The sequence below is a fragment of the Rhamphochromis longiceps genome, linkage group LG20 (genome assembly GCF_057381845.1).
Source record: "Rhamphochromis longiceps isolate RC_006_pf linkage group LG20, R_longiceps_female_GT1.1, whole genome shotgun sequence".
Taxonomy (NCBI): domain Eukaryota; kingdom Metazoa; phylum Chordata; class Actinopteri; order Cichliformes; family Cichlidae; genus Rhamphochromis; species Rhamphochromis longiceps.
In genome coordinates, this window is record NC_140576.1 from 21,036,459 (window position 1) to 21,055,004 (window position 18,546).

General features: G+C 40.7%; 1 protein-coding gene across 1 annotated transcript in view; it reads left to right on the forward strand.

Annotated features, from left to right (window-relative positions):
- LOC146645216 (ephrin type-B receptor 2-like) overlaps positions 1–18,546 on the forward strand; it is an 86,781-nt gene that overhangs the window by 41,846 nt on the left and 26,389 nt on the right. Inside the window, exons 4-8 of the mRNA XM_085395062.1 lie at positions 2,250–2,405; positions 16,246–16,581; positions 16,703–16,827; positions 17,017–17,179; positions 17,305–17,413. Coding sequence (XP_085251188.1) covers positions 2,250–2,405; positions 16,246–16,581; positions 16,703–16,827; positions 17,017–17,179; positions 17,305–17,413 — 889 coding nt within the window. The remainder of the gene's footprint in view (positions 1–2,249; positions 2,406–16,245; positions 16,582–16,702; positions 16,828–17,016; positions 17,180–17,304; positions 17,414–18,546) is intronic.

The following is an 18,546-nucleotide window of genomic DNA, read 5'->3' on the forward strand; positions in this document are numbered from 1 at the left end:
TTTAGAGCAGAGCTACAGATTAAAAATGCCCAAAGCGAAGCGGTCAAAGTCTGGCTGTACTTCACAGCAAAAGATGCAAACTCAGCAGCCTGCAACAAGTGCTTTAAGGTGATACTGTGCAAAGGAGGTAACACCTCGAATCTGATGAAACACCTGGCGACGCATAGCGTTTTTTTAAAAGCCGAGAAATGCACCGTATTTGATAGCTTGCTGCGAGACCTCACACCGAGCACATCTACTGCGGGTGGGTTGCCTGTTATCGGACCCGGAGTTAGCATCATCCCCCAAGAACCCGAAGAGGAGAGTCCTGGCCCCTAGCCCTGCCAGTGTAGCAGAAATGATAACGGATGATGATGGCAGCAGCAGCCGTTCTTCTCTGCGTGAGTAGCTTAATGTTGTTCGTGTGTAATTTACGTTGAGTAGGCTAACCACGTTATTACATTAATGCATGTAAAGTGAACTAGCAAATATCATCATAGCTACATGCGGCTGTCTTCTTGTTTAATGGCAGATACTCCCTTCTCCCTGGCCAAAAAGGCTAAAATGACCAAAGAAAAAGTGGAAAACAGTTAAACATGAGAGGTTTTTGGACAAAGTTGGTGTTTTTTTTCCATTGTTTAAGCACTGCTTCCAGCCAAGAGTGATACCATATATGCCCTATAGCTGCAGGGGATAACCCTTTTTACAAAAAACAGCTGAACATGAGAGGTTTTTGGACAAAGTTTGTGTTTTTGATTCTTTAAGCACCGGTTCGAGCACCGTTTAAGTACCGGCACCGTTTCAAAAGTACCGGTTTGGTACTGGTATCAGATAAAGCCTAAACGATAGCCATCCCTAGTCTCTGTGTTCGCCCGCGTCTCTGAGTCTGTGTCCTTGCGTGTGTATGTGTTTCCTGTCTTACTTTGAAGGTCCGTGTCTGATCTCAGTGTGTTCAGGTTACTTTCCCCCTGTCTCATCATGTCTGATTACTCCCAGCTGTGCACTCCTTTTGTGTCTCATTCCCTCGTTATCCTTCTGTGTATTTAAACCTCATGTCTACCTCTGTTAGTTGCTGGTTCGTCTGCGTTATTCCGCTCCATCATTCTGTGTATTTCCCTGTGACTACCTGCATCTCTGTTTCTGGTTAGTTTCTGTTAGTTTTTCCCAGTTTAGGTTTTCTTAGTTTCATGCTCACCCTTGCCATCTCTGTTTGTATCTACATTTGATTAATAAACTCACTTGCACCAGAGCTGCCGCATCTTGGGTCCTTAATAATTCACATATGGCTTGCCCGTGACAGTAAAACAAACTGATTTGTTTATATCTGTGAAGAATGAGATGTAAAATTGAACACTGAAAACTTAAAGTGGAGTTTAGATTTCCTGAGTTGGAAAGGTTCTTGTAAGTCAGGGGTTTGGGTTATTTGACATATTCTTTGAATATATTTTTGTGATTCTTGTTGAAGCTTGTGTTTATTGCTTTTATGCAGCATTTTTGTTTTATTCAGTGTTCAAGGGTTCACTGTATATTCATTTTGCTTACATCCTTTGTCCATAAGTTTAAGGGGCTGGAGGAAACACAGAGGCTAAAAAATACAATCTTAAATGTCTGGAGAAAATCAACCAAAAATACCTACCATGACACAAGCCCCCCTTCTCTTTGTCTTTAGTAGTTTTCCATTACTCTCCTTTTAGTTTATTTTCTAAGAGCCTTTCTCTTGTTTTCATATTTTGTTTTACTTCCAGTCTTTGTATTTTTCTCTTCTTTTTTTATTGATTGTAACATGTTGTAACAGTTGATGCATACAACTAAGCATGCTGGTATGTTTTCCTCCTTTGTGGAGGAAAACCGAGACTGAGATTGTGTGCTAGATAAAATCGAATGTGATTAACAGTTTCGCACATATAAATAGTCGTTCATTTTTGGATAACTTTTTTATGGGTAAGAAATTCTTAGCTTACTTTTTTTTCTCAAATGAAAGAGAATTTGCTTTTCAGGCTTAAAATGTTTTCCTTTTTATTACAGTGGTGGAGTCTATAGTCATTTCAGTCCATTTATTAGATGCCACCATGCGGGCTATAATGATAAAACATTTACTTTCTGAGCAAAGTCGTTGGAAATAGCTCAGACAAACTATCTTAATCTGTAGTTGTGGCTCATAAGAAATTATACTGTACTTGTATGGTATGCATTTTGTTCCTAATTGTTTCTTCTTTCCTTTCTCTGCACATTTTTAAATGTATTTAACCACTATGTGTTTCCCCTCACAGCATGTGTTACAGGCTTCTTCAAGGCTGCTCAGGGAGACCACAAATGTTTACAGTGTCCCATTAACAGCCGGACCACCAGCGAGGGAGCAACTAACTGTGTCTGTCGCAATGGCTACTATCGCACTGAATCTGACCCTCCACAGATGCCTTGTACCAGTATGTATACCAGGGGCGGAGCGTGGGGGTGGCTTACTGGGCTTAAGCCCGGGTCTTTTTGTCAGAAGCCCGGGGTCTTTTGGAGTATAATTTGTATAAAACAAAAAGTGCAAGCAATATTCGAAGCGCATAGTGCACACTGTGGGAATTTACGACTGTGCGTGAATCCCCCCTGATATTGGTATGATCCGAGCTCAGGCACTAAGACTGAGCGAGAGGGCGGGGCAGCTGCTACCTGTGAGTGTGCTGTTGGAGAAACGGAGCCAGCCATACTAAGGAGAGCTTAAGTTTGACCAGGTACCAAAGCAAATCATTCGTACCGTACAAATAATGTAAATATGACGGTGTATCACGAAAGATTGATATCAAACTGATCACTTGACCAATATTACGTTACTTGCTGTTCAAGTGAATCAACAAATGGTGAAATGAAAAGCCGAACAAATGCTATTTTTTTTAGAGAGTCTTAGCTTACGTGTGTTTATTTCATATTTTCAGTTCTTACCCTCCCCGACTAAATCGGTTTCAGTTATGTACTGAAATATAAGAATGGACATTAGAGGGTTCTTTCAAAGAAAAAACTCAGGTAAATGTTATTTTATATATTGTGCTTTGTATGTTGTTCAGTATATTTCTATGCAAACCAAGAGGGATTTCAGTACACAGCAGGATATTCACATTTGTAACCAGATATTTACATACACTTTAAGGAGAAAACATTTTTACTGTACAACATCAATTTAAAGTAAACTTTTGTTTTAGATAAATATTGAAACATCTTTTGAATTAGTTAAATGTCAGAATAAAGAGAGACAGAGCTGTCTATTTTTTTTCACTTTGATCAAAATTAGGAGTACATGTACACTAAGTTTATTGTTAATTAATAAGAAAACTCCAGACGATTCCATTCTGAACTGAAGAAGCTTCTGATAGGTTAGTAGAGCCCATGTGAGTAAATTGGTGGCACACCTGTGGATGCATATAAGGCAAAACACAGAGCCTGTTTCTGTGACATGGGAACATCAAGATGTCAACCAAAACACCAGGAAGAGAATCGTGGAGCTCCATAAGTGTGGCTCAGTTTGAATACAATTTGGTGCCATTTGCAATTAAGAAATACAGATAGTTTCTCTCTTTACTCTTGTTTACCAAAAGTATCACCGTATCATAGGTGCTCATGTATCTTGTACCCAGTGTTGGGAAGGTTACTTTTAAAATGTATTCCATTACAGAATATAGAATACATGCCCTAAAATGTATTCTGTAACGTATTCCGTTACGTTACTCAATGAGAGTAACGTATTCTGAATACTTTGGATTACTTAACATATTATCATGCATTTCACAACTACGTGAATGTACTATTGCTGTGTGATTTATTACTGTTACTGAAAGTCCGCGGCTCCGAACCGTAGTAAAGGGACCTCTGAATAATACGGGTTCGTGTCGGGCTCCTAGGCGAAAAATAGCTTTACTTTGTTGTGTGGGTCAACTCTGCTTGCGAGAGACAGAGAGAGGCGTTGACAGGCTGCTCCAACGGAACTTATTGTTTCGGAAAACACGAACAAAGCGTACAGAGTTTTAATAGCGTACTTACAACTAGGCGCGTCAGGCACTCTTCTTGGCTGCAGTGGTTATTATTATATTTACATGCTTCCAGTTCCCGTTTTCTCCCACCTCGCACTCACAGACACATAACGAGTATGGCAGTCCATTCTCCCTGCAGCACGGGCTACACTGCCCATGATGCTACATTCTGCATTATGCTTATTAGCTTAGCACAACAACAACAACAACAACAAAAAGGCGCTCTCTCACCCAGGAAACACGCAGAGCGAGAGCGTCGCCCTGTAACCATGGCAACTGCAACGCTGCCGCCTGGAACTACTGTCAAACAAAACCGAAACAGTCCTGACCCGCCACAATATGAAACAGGAAAGTACCGCCGTGTAATCCATTTATTTCAACAAAGTAACTGTATTCTAAATACCACCTTTTTAAACGGTACCTGTAACGGAATACAGTTACTCATATTTTGTATTTTAAATACGTAACGGCGGTACATGTATTCCGTTACTCCCCAACACTGCTTGTACCTTGTGTTTCTTTTTTGGTTTGCTATTTTTCAAATTCTACATTTATGCAGGCTTGTTTGCTAAATAATTATATACACTTTTCTCAATCTAAATAGTGGACTTTGGTAGAATTAAAAAAACAAGTGTAGTGCAGGTATATGATGATTTTTAGTGCTACTATCATCTAGTTCTGATTCTGGTTCTGTCTTGGTTAATTCCTCAGTAGTCCTGATTTTGAACTGTTGTAGTCCTGTTTTAATTCAGGATCAGTTCTGGGTCTGGTTGAATTGGGGTTTAGTCCTCGTGTCTTGATACAGCCCCGACTTTGATATCAGTTTTGGCCAGGGTGTACCCGGCCTCGAGCCCTGTGACAACTGAGACTGACTCCAGCTGGGATGAGAGGAAACAGAAGAGGAAAAATGAAATGAAGCTGATCCATGTGAACAAAGTTGCGAAAAAATGATTATTCATAACCTACACTAGATTATTTGACAAATTAAAGCTGCTCTATGTATACATTGAGTTGTGTGTAATTACATCTTCTCATTAATTTAGAAGTAATTAATTATTAAAAAAGAGGAAGGGATGCCTGATTTTAGAAGCTGACATGTTGCCCTGCTATCTTGAATATAGTGGTTGAGATGGAAATAGTCCATATGTATGTAGCTAGAGATCGGCCACATACGTTGTTTTTAATATGAAGATCACAAATAACTCTCTGAAACTATATATGACCATTTGATATTTGTGTGTGTGGGCAGCCATCTACTATGAACAGTTAGGGATGAGGGTACGAAGACAAAATGAAAAAAAAAATCAAATAATTTCTTATTTCAGATCTTTGGCCAAATATTCTTCAATCATGTTAATATATAGTGTGTACAGAAATGTTTTTATACACAAAGAGTAGTAGAGACATGCCAACTGGCTGTGACTATTATGGGGAAATGCAAAGCAGCTGGCCACTAAATGTGATCATAAATGTGTTTTTCCTGCACCAGCCACAATAGCTAGGATTTTGCACTTGAATTGGGAGGAGTAAGAAAACTGAATTCAATTGACTACAATCTGCAATCTACTCACATCCAGTGGTGAGATTTTACACACTATACCTTTAAAATATGTCATTAGAATTAGGAATGTAATGTACAAGTAGTAGATTAATAGAAATTAATTAATTACATATTTGTAATGGATAGTAAGTCAAGAAGTGCATAGGAGGATTCCCATTAGCTACAACCGTGCAGCAGCTATCTTCCAGCAAACATTACCACAGAAAATGTAGACCTCATGTGAGATAGCTCATGTCAGGCCTAGAGCAATTTTGCCTTTTGAGTCTCTTTGTGGGCTTTTTGTGGGCAAGCCACAGTGTTCTTTCCCACTGAAAACCTTCATTGGGAACCTAATTTTATTTTTGAACAACACTACTCCACACCAATTATGTAATGTACCATGGGACAGATGTGGGCCCCACACTGTGGAGCCTAGGCTGGCCCAGGTCCCAGTACCAGCATGAAGTATGGCCCATATCACACTGGTGATATTTGGGCTGGGGGTTTGAAAGTTGTTATTGTGTTGGAGGATAGGAGAACTGTTTGAATGGTCCTCTGACATGTGACAAAAAGCATGATAGTCTAGGGTCTCTTATCTGTCTGCAAACCATTTTTATTTTGTTTGTTTTTTCTTTTCTTTTGTTTTGACCTTAAAAATACTGTAGCGAGATGCAGAGTATTCTTTTTTTTAATCCAAAGGTATAGACACCTTTTTGTGTGAATGTGTGCGTGAATGGGTGGATGACTGGATATGTAAAGCGCTTTGGGGTCCTAAGGGACTAGTAAAGGCGCTATATAAATACAGGCCATTTTTGGAGGGTCCCAAGCCAAGGTTTGCAGTGGGCAGTATCTGGAATTTTTAATTTTTCCATTAGAATGATGTTATTATTATTGTGTCCAAAGTGGTGAAAAAAGTTGCTGTGGGTTGAATAGGGATCATTGTGAATACGTAATTGATCTTTATGGTGTTAGTACATCCTAAAATTAAAAGTGGTTTTGTCATCCATCGGTTTAAGTCATCTTTTATTGTTTTCAATAGAGGAGTGAAACAGTGGAACAGCTCTGACAGTTTGGGGGAGAATTGTATGTCTAGGTATGTGATCATGCCAGTAGTAGGTGGTAGGTGAGGGATCTGTCATGTATAAGAATGGGTATCTCCATTTATTATTAAAGTGGTAGATTTATTCCAATTTATTGTATAATCAGAGATTTGGGAGTATGTATTAGTGATTTGGATTAGTTCTTTAACTGATTTATTGGGATTTTGTAGGAACCGGAGTACATCATCTGCATATAAACTTTTTTATATTTATGTGTTTATTGGTGTATTATTGGTGTGAATGCCTATGATGTTAACGTTCTGACGGATTGCTGCTGCTAATGGTTCAAAGAAAAGTGCAAATAATGAGGGTGAGAGTGGGCACCCTTGTCTTGTACCTCTGTGAAGTGTAAAATTTGTTGAGATTAAGTTGTTTGTTATAAGTGCTTTCTTCATAACAGCCATCCCTCAAGATTTTCTCCATTTAAAGCAATGCGTTATCAGGGATTGTAACATCTAGTCCTTTTACTGAATCGGAATTATGGCTACTTTGGTGGGATAGATGTAATAGGTCGAAATGTGTATTATTTGAAGAATGTCTGCCTTTAATGAATCCTGAATAGGGTGTTTGTTTGTCTTGAGAAGTATTGAAAATAGTTCTGTATTCACATGGTATGGAATGAACTTGTTATTTTTTATTTCATCTACCATTTATTAATTATAATTATATAATATTACAATAATTATAATAACAAATAGACTTATAAAATCAAACAAATATCAGGCCCATTTATCCATACTGGAGAAATAAATACTATACCGGTTATATTAAGGGTGAAAACCAAAATTCCCCTATTTCCTCTGTGGGGGGTCTTTATCATATAAGCCTGGAAACTTGAGGGTACTGCACAGTATCTTTGCTGTTCCTAGGACTGCGCTCTTCTGGACAGAGATGTCTGATGTTGTTCGTGGGATCTGCTAGAGCCACTCGCCTAGACTTAAACCCCCGGAGAGCAGCCAAATGGCTTTTAGCTAGGCTTTAGCTTCAGCGAAGTGGAAGCTAAATTGGCTAGTCATTCATATGTAAATTAGGTTGTTACCTGGGAATTCTGGAGGGAGGGGAGTGGGGGTGTGTGGATGAGGGGGTGGGGGAGCTGCTAAAAGCTGTGAACTTCCTTTTGTGTTCGTCTTGATGCATTCTCAATCATCCAGGGAAATAAATCTCCAAAAGTCACCAACTTGGAGTGTTTCAGTTTGCCATCTTAGGGAGAAATCAACACACATGGGTGTATGTCCTTTGTTGCTGAGATTTATTGATAAAAACAGTACAAAAAACCAACCATTTGTACACATATTTACAAATAATAATAAAAAGTGAGTGAGTACATTTCAACATTATACCAGTGGTCTGATTGATGCCACAATGGAGCAAATCGAGCAAAGACTGATAAGTTCGCTGCAATTTCCAGTGTGTGGGGATCATTTGTCACCAACTGCATCACGTGCTACAACCCTGGTCTACATATCACCGTTGATGAACAGCTTTTCCCATCAAAGACTCGGTGCTGTTTCCTGCAGAATATTGCAAGTAAACCTGACAAGTTTGGGATCAAGTTTTGGGTGGCTTGCGACCTAAAATCCAAGTACATTTGCAATGTCTTCCCATATCTTGGCAAGGACCCCAATCGTCCCACTGGGGAGAGACTTTCTGAAAATGTAGTAATGAGGCTGATGGAACCATTCCTAGACAAGGGCAGAAATGTTACCACGGACAATTTTTTCACATCGCTTTCACTTGCGCAAAAACTTCTTAGACGGAAAACCACCATCCTTGGCACAGTCAACAAGATTCGCAGGAAAATTCCTCAATCCACTAGACAGACAGATCGCAATGAATTCACCACTCAGGTATGTTGCAGGTCTTTTGTGGTTCTATGTTTATGTGTTTCATTGTGTGTAAAAGGGCTATGGAAATAACAATTTATCTTATTTCTTAGGTGTTTTCAGGAACACGGCAACTGGCCAGCGCCGTGTTCCTCTGCGGACAGTGTACTCCCGAACCATCTGGTCCATCACATCCACGCCACACTTTGTTTTGTTGTAAAGGGTGACAGTGTTTGGCTTCCTTTTGATAGTGTTATCAGTCTGAACCACGCTGTGCATGCTGCTAAGAATATAGACTGTCTTCTTCCGTTTGGCCACATACGCCGTCAGCGTGGCAGCAGAGGTTGAAAACACCTAAGAAATAAGATAAATGGATAGTACTGGATGGTACTTGGATTTTAGGTCGCAAGCCACCCAAAACTTGATCCCAAACTTGTCAGGTTTACTTGCAATATTCTGCAGGAAACAGCACCGAGTCTTTGATGGGAAAAGCTGTTCATCAACGGTGATATGTAGACCAGGGTTGTAGCACGTGATGCAGTTGGTGACAAATGATCCCCACACACTGGAAATTGCAGCGAACTTATCAGTCTTTGCTCGATTTGCTCCATTGTGGCATCAATCAGACCACTGGTATAATGTTGAAAATGCTGAAATGTACTCACTCACTTTTTATTATTATTTGTAAATATGTGTACAAATGGTTGGTTTTTTGTACTGTTTTTATCAATAAATCTCAGCAACAAAGGACATACACCCATGTGTGTTGATTTCTCCCTAAGATGGCAAACTGAAACACTCCAAGTTGGTGACTTTTGGAGATTTATTTCCCTGGATGATTGAGAATGCATCAAGATGAAACACAAAAGGAAGTTCACAGCTTTTAGCAGCTCCCCCACCCCCTCAATCACACACCCCCACTCCCCTCCCTCTAGAATTCCCAGGTAACAACCTAATTTACATATGAATGACTAGCCAATTTAGCTTCCACTTGGCTGAAGCTAAAGCTTAGCTAAAAGCCTACCAGCCATTTGGCTGCTCTCCGGGGGTTTTAAAGGTAGAAAGGTGCCTGGCACAGCCTGGCAGTGCTACTGCTAGCTTGGCGGCCACTGAACTGAGTTCTCCAATTACCACTGGGACCACTGTTACCTTCACCCTCCACCCTCTCAAGCTGTTCTCTGAGCCCTTGGTACTACTCCAACTTCTTCCAGTTCCTTCTTCCTGATGTTGCTGTCATTCAGTATTGCTATATCTATCACTACGTCCATCTTCTGCTTGACTGCCACTACTATGTCCGGTTGGTTAGCCACCACCATTTTGTCGTTCTGTATCTGTAAGTCCCACAGGATCTCAGCTCAGTCATTCTCCACCACCATAGGGGGCGTCTCCCATTTTGACCTCGGGACTTCCAGGCCATACTTGGCACAGATGTTTCTGTATACTATGCTGGCCACTTGGTTATGGCATTCCATGTATGCCCTGCTAGCATCTTGAACCCTGCTGTTACACAGCAAATTCAAAAGTGTTAAATGTTTTGGTGTTAGTAGTCTTCTTGCAAAAGTAGAGTTAATTTTACTCTAAGTAGAGTCGCATTCTTTTAATGTAACTCTGAGGTGTAAAATGATAGTAGTTAAAATCGAGTGTTAAAAATGAGGGTTTCTATGTCAAATCTGGAGGTGTTACAATGGAAACATTAACTCTTGACCTCTTAACTCTGAACTCCTACAGGGGCTATGACACCAATAGAGTAAATTCACAGACTCCGCCCCCAGCACCATAGGCTCCAATCAAAGCTGAAGTGAAGCCGTTTCAGAACATTTTGCTCTACATATTTGAGTTGTTTGCCATGCTTGGTAAGTCATTTTTTCAAAGATTGTTTCAATTATTATTATTAGCTTTTACTTCTGTGGCTCTTTGGAGTTGAGACAAAGCTGTGTGAAAGGTATTGTTTGCGGGCAAATACTACAGCCTTGAAAAAAGCTTGCATGTGAATTTTCAGTCAAACTTTTGGTCAAATACACCTAAAACAATGTCTAGAATGTGAAATGTTGGTATAATGGTGCTACTTGAAGCCTGAAAACGATCTCTCATAAAAAAACAAACAAACTAGCAAACAGTAGTAGCAGATATCCTGACTGGGTTCTACGTTATCATTTAGATCCCTCCAGAGTTTTGTGCACACGGTTTAGGTAAAAATGAAAAAGGTTGAGGTTTTACATTTAGTTCAGTATTACCTGTTGCCGGTGTCCTTGTCTTTTGGGAAAATACTTTACACAAGTAATGGCTCAAAAAGGATTCTTTTTTTTTTTTACTGTGCTGCAATTGATTACTGGATTATTTGTGCCATTAATTAGTGTCAACTAATTTTTATTCATTCTCCACATAGGATATGCTTGTGAAGATGGAATATGGGGGAGAGCAGAAGTGTGCTGAAGTTCCACAAAGTGATGAATGAAGGACATGCATATTGTGTTGAAGATATAAGTGATGATAATGCTGTTATTTGCATTTACCAGCTCACCTATGTCAGACCTTTTGATAAACAAAATTCTAATGAAAGTGAGAACATGTACACTGTTACATTTTTCAGAAAATGTTTTGAAATTGTGGTGCACAGTTCAGAATAAATGTTTTTCAAAAACAATTGCATCTTTTTAGTAAATGTTTATTTCCAAAAGAAATTTCTAGAAGTTCAGAACAGTAAAATTCCCGCTTTTTAGAATTAATTAGAAGATAACTCTTACGTAGTTAAACTAAAATACTCTTTGAGAGTTAATATATAAACTCTTAACACCTAGTTAGCATTAGTAAGTGTTAAATTATCAACTCCAGACAGATTTGGTGTTTAACACTAAATCAGAGTTAACATACCAACTCTCCAAAAAGAGTTAAATTAACACTCTCTGGTGTGGACCCATATAGACACTTTAATAGTGTTGAAATCAAATCTGACAGTGTTAATTTGGACATGCTGGATTTGCTGTGTATGTGCTGGATTGTCTCAGGGGCATCTTTACACAGCCTGCACCTAGAGTCTTGCCTGTTGTGATAGACCCCAGCCTCAATGGATCTTGTGCTCAGAGCCTGTTCCTGTGCTGCCATGATTAGTGCCTCTATGCTGTCTTTCAGTCCAGCTTTGTCCAGCCACTGGTGGGATTTCTGGATGTCAGCCACTTCCTCTATCTGCCGGTGATACATACCATTCAGGGACCTGTCCTTCCATAATGGTTCCTCCTCTTTCTTGGGTTTCTGCTGCCTGAGGTATTCACTGAGCATGCATGGTCAGGAGCTTCCTGGTCTTGATGTCAGTGGCTTCTATCTCCTCCTTTGGCCAGCAGGTTACCTGATCAGAGGCAGGGCGTAGGTGTTGATAGCCCGGATTTTGTTCTTACCCTTCAGCTGACTCCTCAGGACTTGCCTGACCCTCTGCAGGTATTTGGTGGTTGCAGCTTTTCTAGCGACCCCTTCATGGTTCCCATTTAACTGTGGGATCCCCAGATACTTGCAGCTGTCCTCACTGTCTACAATGTTGCCTTCTGGTAGTCGTTCCCCTCAGTTCTGACTACCTTCCCTCATTTTGTTATCATCCAACTACACCTCTTCAGACTATACGACATTCCAATGTATGTGCTGTATATCCTGGTGGTGCAGGTCAGTGAATCAATGTCTCATGCACTCTTGGTAAATAGTTTGATGTCATCTATGTAGAGGATGTGCCTGATGATTGCTCCGTTCTGTAGTCATTATCCATATCCAGTCTTGTGAGTGATCTCACTGAGGAGGTTCAGGCCTATGCAAAATAGCAGTGGGAGCAGTGCATCCCCTTGGTAGATCCCGCACTTGATTGAGTTTCTGATGAAGGCTCTTAGGGTCCTGTTGATCTTGTATAGTTCTAGGCATTCCAGAATCCAGGTGTGGGGCATCGAGTCATAGGTCTTCTTGTAATCAATCCAAGCAGTGCACAGGTTGGTCAGCCTAGTCTTGCAGTCTCAGCTGACTGCTCAGTCTACCAGTAGCTGATGTTTTGCACCTCTGGTATTCTTGCCAAAGAGATGAGTTGGGCCTGGAGGTGCCAAATTCCACCATTTTGGCCTCCCTCACTTGTGATGATGCAGGGTTGATGAGCTCCTAGACCGATTAGGCACTGCTTGGATTTGACCAAGGGCTACTGGCAGATTCCCTTGACTCCAGATTCCAAATAGAAAATGGCCTTCTCTACTCAGGATGGTTTGTACCAATTTGTCACACTTCCATGGTAAATGGCCTGTATTTGTATAGCGCTTTACTAGTCCCTAAGGACCCCAAAGCGCATTACACATCCAGTCATCCACCCATTCACACACTGGTGATGGCAAGCTACATTGTAGCCACAGCCACCCTGGGGCGCACTGACAGAGGCGAGGCTGCCAGACACTGGCGCCACCGGGCCCTCTGACCACCACCAGTAGGCAAAGGCATATACTGCAGCTGTATATGCTGCTGCCTTATCATCCATAGTGACACCTAGAAAGAGCATATGCAAAGATACAGTGTACCGTCTCACATGTGAGAAAGGACTGCTCACACACTGGAGTCAGAGCCATTGACTTCGACAATGACCTGGCAGGTGCGGTCAGGCATCAACAGGATAGAAGTGGTGGCGAAATGTCCTTCAGAGAGATCAAATGATAACTGGACTTTTGGAGAAGGGAATTCGATTAAAGTTAGGGCAATTTTACTGAAAGCACAAATGAAACAATGATAGTAGTGCTTGCAGTTTGGTGGCACTGGCCAGTCTAGCACCGCCTGCACTTTAGTGGGGTCTGGTTAGAGGCTGTCTTTTTCAACCATATATCAGAAGAAGGAACTGTGTCAACATGGAACTCACATTTTTCACTCTCACGGCATGTCTAATCACCGTCATATCTAATTTTTTTGTCAAAATAATGACTTGGAGAGAATAAGTATGAGTTATTACTGTAATTTTTCCATTGATCATAAGACTTGAAGAGTGGAATGCTTATGACAGAGGTGTTCAACTCCAGGGCTCAAGGGCTGGTGTCCTGCAGGTTTTAGATATCACCCTGGGTCAGCACACCTGAATCAAATGTTCATTACCAGGCCTCTGGAGAATTTCAGGACATGTCGAGGAGTTTAATTTAGTCATTTAAATCAGCTGTGTTGGATGAAGGCCACATCTAAAACCTGCAGGAGACTGGCCCTTGAGGCCTGGAGTTGGACACCCCTGGCTTATGAGTTTCACCCACCAGTACCCCTACCATTACTGGTGAGTGCGGCCCTTTTGGCCACACTCTGGTCCTCTAGTGTGATTTCCAATACCTTTATGATCTGTCCTTATGTAATGACTGATGTGTCTACTCAGCTCTGTTGCTATGATGCCTGAGATGAGCTTCTATGTTGTGGAGAAACAGGTATTTGGCCAGTAGTTTGTAGGGCTCTTTTTATGATCAGGATTGTTCTGCCCTGTGTTAGCCGGTTTGGATTAGTACCTAGGAGGAGCCCTGTTATTTGTGCTATTTGTGAATTTCAGTTGTGGGTGGGTCTGCCCGTGTGCTATTTTTTCCTTGTAGTAGAGAGTACACCCTGGATGCATCTTAGCAGAACAGGTCATTCTCTTCTCTGATTTATCTCTTCAGCTTAGTTTCCAGAGCTGTGAGCCTTTGTTTGGCAGTTTCTAAATCCTAGGTTTTGAAAACACAATTTTACCTTATTTTCATCCAGGACCTCTCTCTCATGAAACCCTTTTGCATCGATTGATATCCTTCTGGGCTTCTCTGATTTTGGCTTCCAGCTGCCCTCTCTGTGGAGAAGCTTTCTCTACCTGGATCCTTAATCTTATACCCAAGTGCTTCTAGGATTTCTGTGTCAGTCGTTTCAGTGATACTGGTAGTATGAAAGGTGCAAAGAGCAGTTTTTTTTCTACAATAATCTGATCTGATGGAGCATTGTCAATGTTCCATCACTTCATCAGTTCAATGTTCTCTCATCCCAAACGGTCATGGCAGATGGCTGCCCCTCCCTGAGCCTGGTTCTGAAGGAGGTTTCTGCCTATTAAAAGGGAGTTTTTTCTTCTCACTGTTGCCCAAGTGCTTGCTCAAAGGGGTTCATATGATTGTTTTTCTGTTTGTCTCTGTATGTATTATTGTAGGGTCTACCTTTGATTTGATTTGATTTGATTTGATATACCTTTATTAGTCCCACAAGGGGAAATTTCATAAGGCTGCCGACCTATTGCACGCAATGGCGGCGCCATCTTACCCTCCGACCATACATACATTACACAAAACATCACATGGGGAAGACAGGTCAGAGAGGTATAACAATGGAAAAATGCACCACATGAAAGATAAGGAGAAAAAAATAACTCCCCCCAAACTGAGCTCCAACAGGGAGATCAGTTTGTGAACAGAAAAAAACACCTCTGCACATAGCACATGAAAAAACTCTTAATACACCAAAGAAACACATGACAAGCAACAGGGGTGGGTAAAGGGTGAGAGACAGCCGATTTAGACAGTACATCCGGGCCTGCAGCCTGTGCGCTGGTCTCCTTGATCCACCGTCAGCATCGGAAGAGAATAAGCATCGAAGGCGTTTGGAAAGGAAGGGGGGGATGAGTGTGTGGATATCAGTGTATATGTATGTGTGTGCGTGTCCAGAGTTCAGCTGAGACAGTGTCCTTCGCTCTGCTAGGCTAAGTAAACAGTCTTCCAGCCAACCCAGGTGGCCTTCCATGGAATGGGAAGGAACAGACTAAACACAGTCGTTATCAGGGTGTTTTTGTTCGGCTCCAGCCTTGCGACCGCAGCTGGCGCCGAGAGGGTATCCGCATGAAGTGATGGTGCTTTTTACTTTAGTGCGAACAGCTCATATGAATTTCAAAGCAGTTCTATACCTTACAATATAAAGCGCCTTGAGGCAACTGGTGTTGTGATTTGGTGCTATATAAATAAAATAAAATTGAATTGAAATGGGGGTTCTCTGTGACATCACAAAGTAGTACATAATTGTGAAGTGGTATTAAAACGATACGTGGTTTTCAAAATTTCAAACAAATTGAAAAGTATGGCATGCATTTGTATTCAGCCCCCTGTACTCTGATGCCCCTAAATAAAATCCAATGCAATCAGTTGGCTTCAGAAATCACCTAATTTGATAATCGAGTTCACCTGTGTGTAATTTTGTGTCATTACAAGTTATGAATATTATATTATAATTATATAACCTATAAATACACCCCACCCCCAAAAAACCCTCCGGAAAAAGATGCAGTACTGACGCCACCATCCAATAGACCAGGGCAAACACAAACAGAATTTGGGCAAGATAGGAAGGGTAGACCCTCCCCCCACCCAATGATACTGCAATCAATTTTGTAACAACCTGCAGGAGCATAACTGATTGAATGTTCTGCCAGAGTCTACATTGATCCCCTTGAATTGAAGATTCAAAAATGAAGATTTTTAATTGTATTTAGTTTTTATTTATTTTGCAATCACAAGACATGTAATACGTTTAAAAAATATACTTTGTTTCCATTATCATCATGTAGATAATTGGGTTGTTGTTTTTTCCAGATAATGCAAATACACTAAGTGGGAATCTGGTTATCGGAACAAACAGATGTTCTATTGCTTGATGTTCTTACATGTAGTCTCTGTACTAAACCTCTAGAGCTTGCAATCCTTAGCTAGTGAGGTGCAAGCTTGAGAATAAAAAAAAAAAACAAAAACTTATAACAGGCAGTAATTACTATTAGCATAATTTTCTGTTTTCCCTTTGTCTTCTAGCTGTTCCATCTGCACCACAAAATGTCATCTCCATAGTAAATGAGACTTCTCTGATACTGGAGTGGAGTCCACCAAAGGAGAGTGGTGGCCGAGAAGATGTAGTTTACAACATCATATGTAAGAGTTGTGGCAGCGGTCGCAGCGGCTGCACCCGCTGTGGTGACAACGTGCAGTTTATCCCACGTCAGCTGGGACTCACCAACACCCGAGTACATATCAGCGACCTCATGGCTCACACGCAGTACACATTTGAAATACAAGCTGTCAATGGAGTGTCTGATCAGAGTCCTTATTCACCACAGTACACGTCTGTCAACATCACCACCAACCAGGCTGGTGAGGCATGATGTTACTCTAGTGATATTTCAGTGATTTCAGTATTAACTTCTGTTTTAGTAGCTCGAATGTCTGTTAGCATGTTTTCTACACCCTTCAGATCTCTTTGTTTTTTTCTCAGCACCATCAATAGTGTCCATCATCCACCAGGTTAGCAGAACTCCTAACAGCATCACTCTGTCCTGGTCCCAGCCAGATCAGCCCAATGGTGTTATTCTGGACTATGAACTGCAGTATTATGAGAAGGTACATCAGTGCCAACTGATTGAATTAATTTCAATTCAGTTTTATTTATATAGCACCAATTTGCAAAAGCAGTCACCTCAAGGCATCTGAACCTGAAACATTTTGACTCTTAAATTGTACTCAAAAATCTTACAGTTTTAATTATAGACAGATCTGCCTGATTTAAAGTCTTTGGTGTGTGTTATTCAGAACCAAGCAGAATGGAACTCATCTCTAACGAGGAGTCAGACCAACACTGCTGTCATACGAGGTTTAAGGCCTGGAACCATATACGTGTTTCAGGTCCGGGCTCGGACTGTCGCTGGATTTGGACGCTTCAGTGGTAAAATGTACTTCCAAACCATGACTGAAGGTAGGAATCAGATTTGCTGACAAACTAAATTCAGACTTATTTCATACCCTGTGTGCTGCCTAATATATAAGTCTAAATATAAAAATTACTGACATTTTTGTGGTTTGTTGTCTTTTCACCTGTAGAAGAATATAACTCCATTATTCAAGAGAAGCTCCCCCTCATCATTGGTTCATCTGCTGCAGGGGTTGTCTTTATTATTGCCATCACTGTCGTCATAATTGTTTGTCGCAGGTGAGCCACTCTGTGTCCACTCTGTCCCCCAGAAAATGTTCCACTCTTCACCACATTATGGTCTAAAAATCTGGACCAATTTTTTACAAAGCCACAGAAATGATACAGAAAGCACTTTATCAAAAGTGCTGATTATGAATAAAACTGCAACTTGATCCTACAGAAATACACTCAATGACTTTGACCTACAAAAACTGCATTATGTGGTGGCAACTAGGGATGGGTATCGTTTAGGTTTTATCCGATACCGGTGCCAAACCGGTACTTTTGAAACGGTACCGGTGCTTAAACGGTGCTCGAACCGGTGCTTAAAGAATGGAGAACACAAAATTGGTCCAAAAACCTCTTATGTTTAGCTGTTTTTTTGTAAAAAGATAACAATGTTAGCCTTTTCTGCAGCTATAGGGCATATATGGTATCACTCTTGGCTGGAAGCAGTGCTTAAACAATGGAAAAAACACAAACTTTGTCCAAAAACCTCTCATGTTTAGCTGTTTTCCACTTTTTCTTTGGTCATTTTAGCCTTTTTGGCCAGGGTGAAGGGAGTATCTGCCATCAAACAAGAAGACAGCCGCTGTAACTATGACGGTGTTTGCTAGTTCACCTTACATGCATTAATGTAATAACGTGGTTAGCCTACTCAATGTAAATTACACACGAACAACATTAACCCTCCTGCCATCCTTTAAAAAACTCACACCCATCACCCTAGGGACCATTCTCAGCCACGCCATAAAAAGACCATATATCCATATTTTATTCCACTTTAAATTAGCCAACCTTGTAAAACTACTTCTCCCTGAAATATTCATGTAAAGTTTTAATTATATTTTCGTTGTTTTAACCCTTCAAATCCCAGTGTTATTACATGAGCGCCCTGTGTTATAAGCCCCAAAAACCAAAAAACGTAACTAAATATTTCCACAAAAAACCAGTTGAAGTAATATGTGATTGTCATTATAAGTAGGCCTTTAGATGGACCAAAGATTGGCACCAACATACATTTTGACCTGCCATTATTTTTTTTGCATTTTTTTTGCAATTTAAAAATTAAAACTTCAAGGCCCTGAGTCTTCATTGACATCCAAGAAAAGAAGAAAAAATAAAATCATATGATGATAATTTGGGGTTGA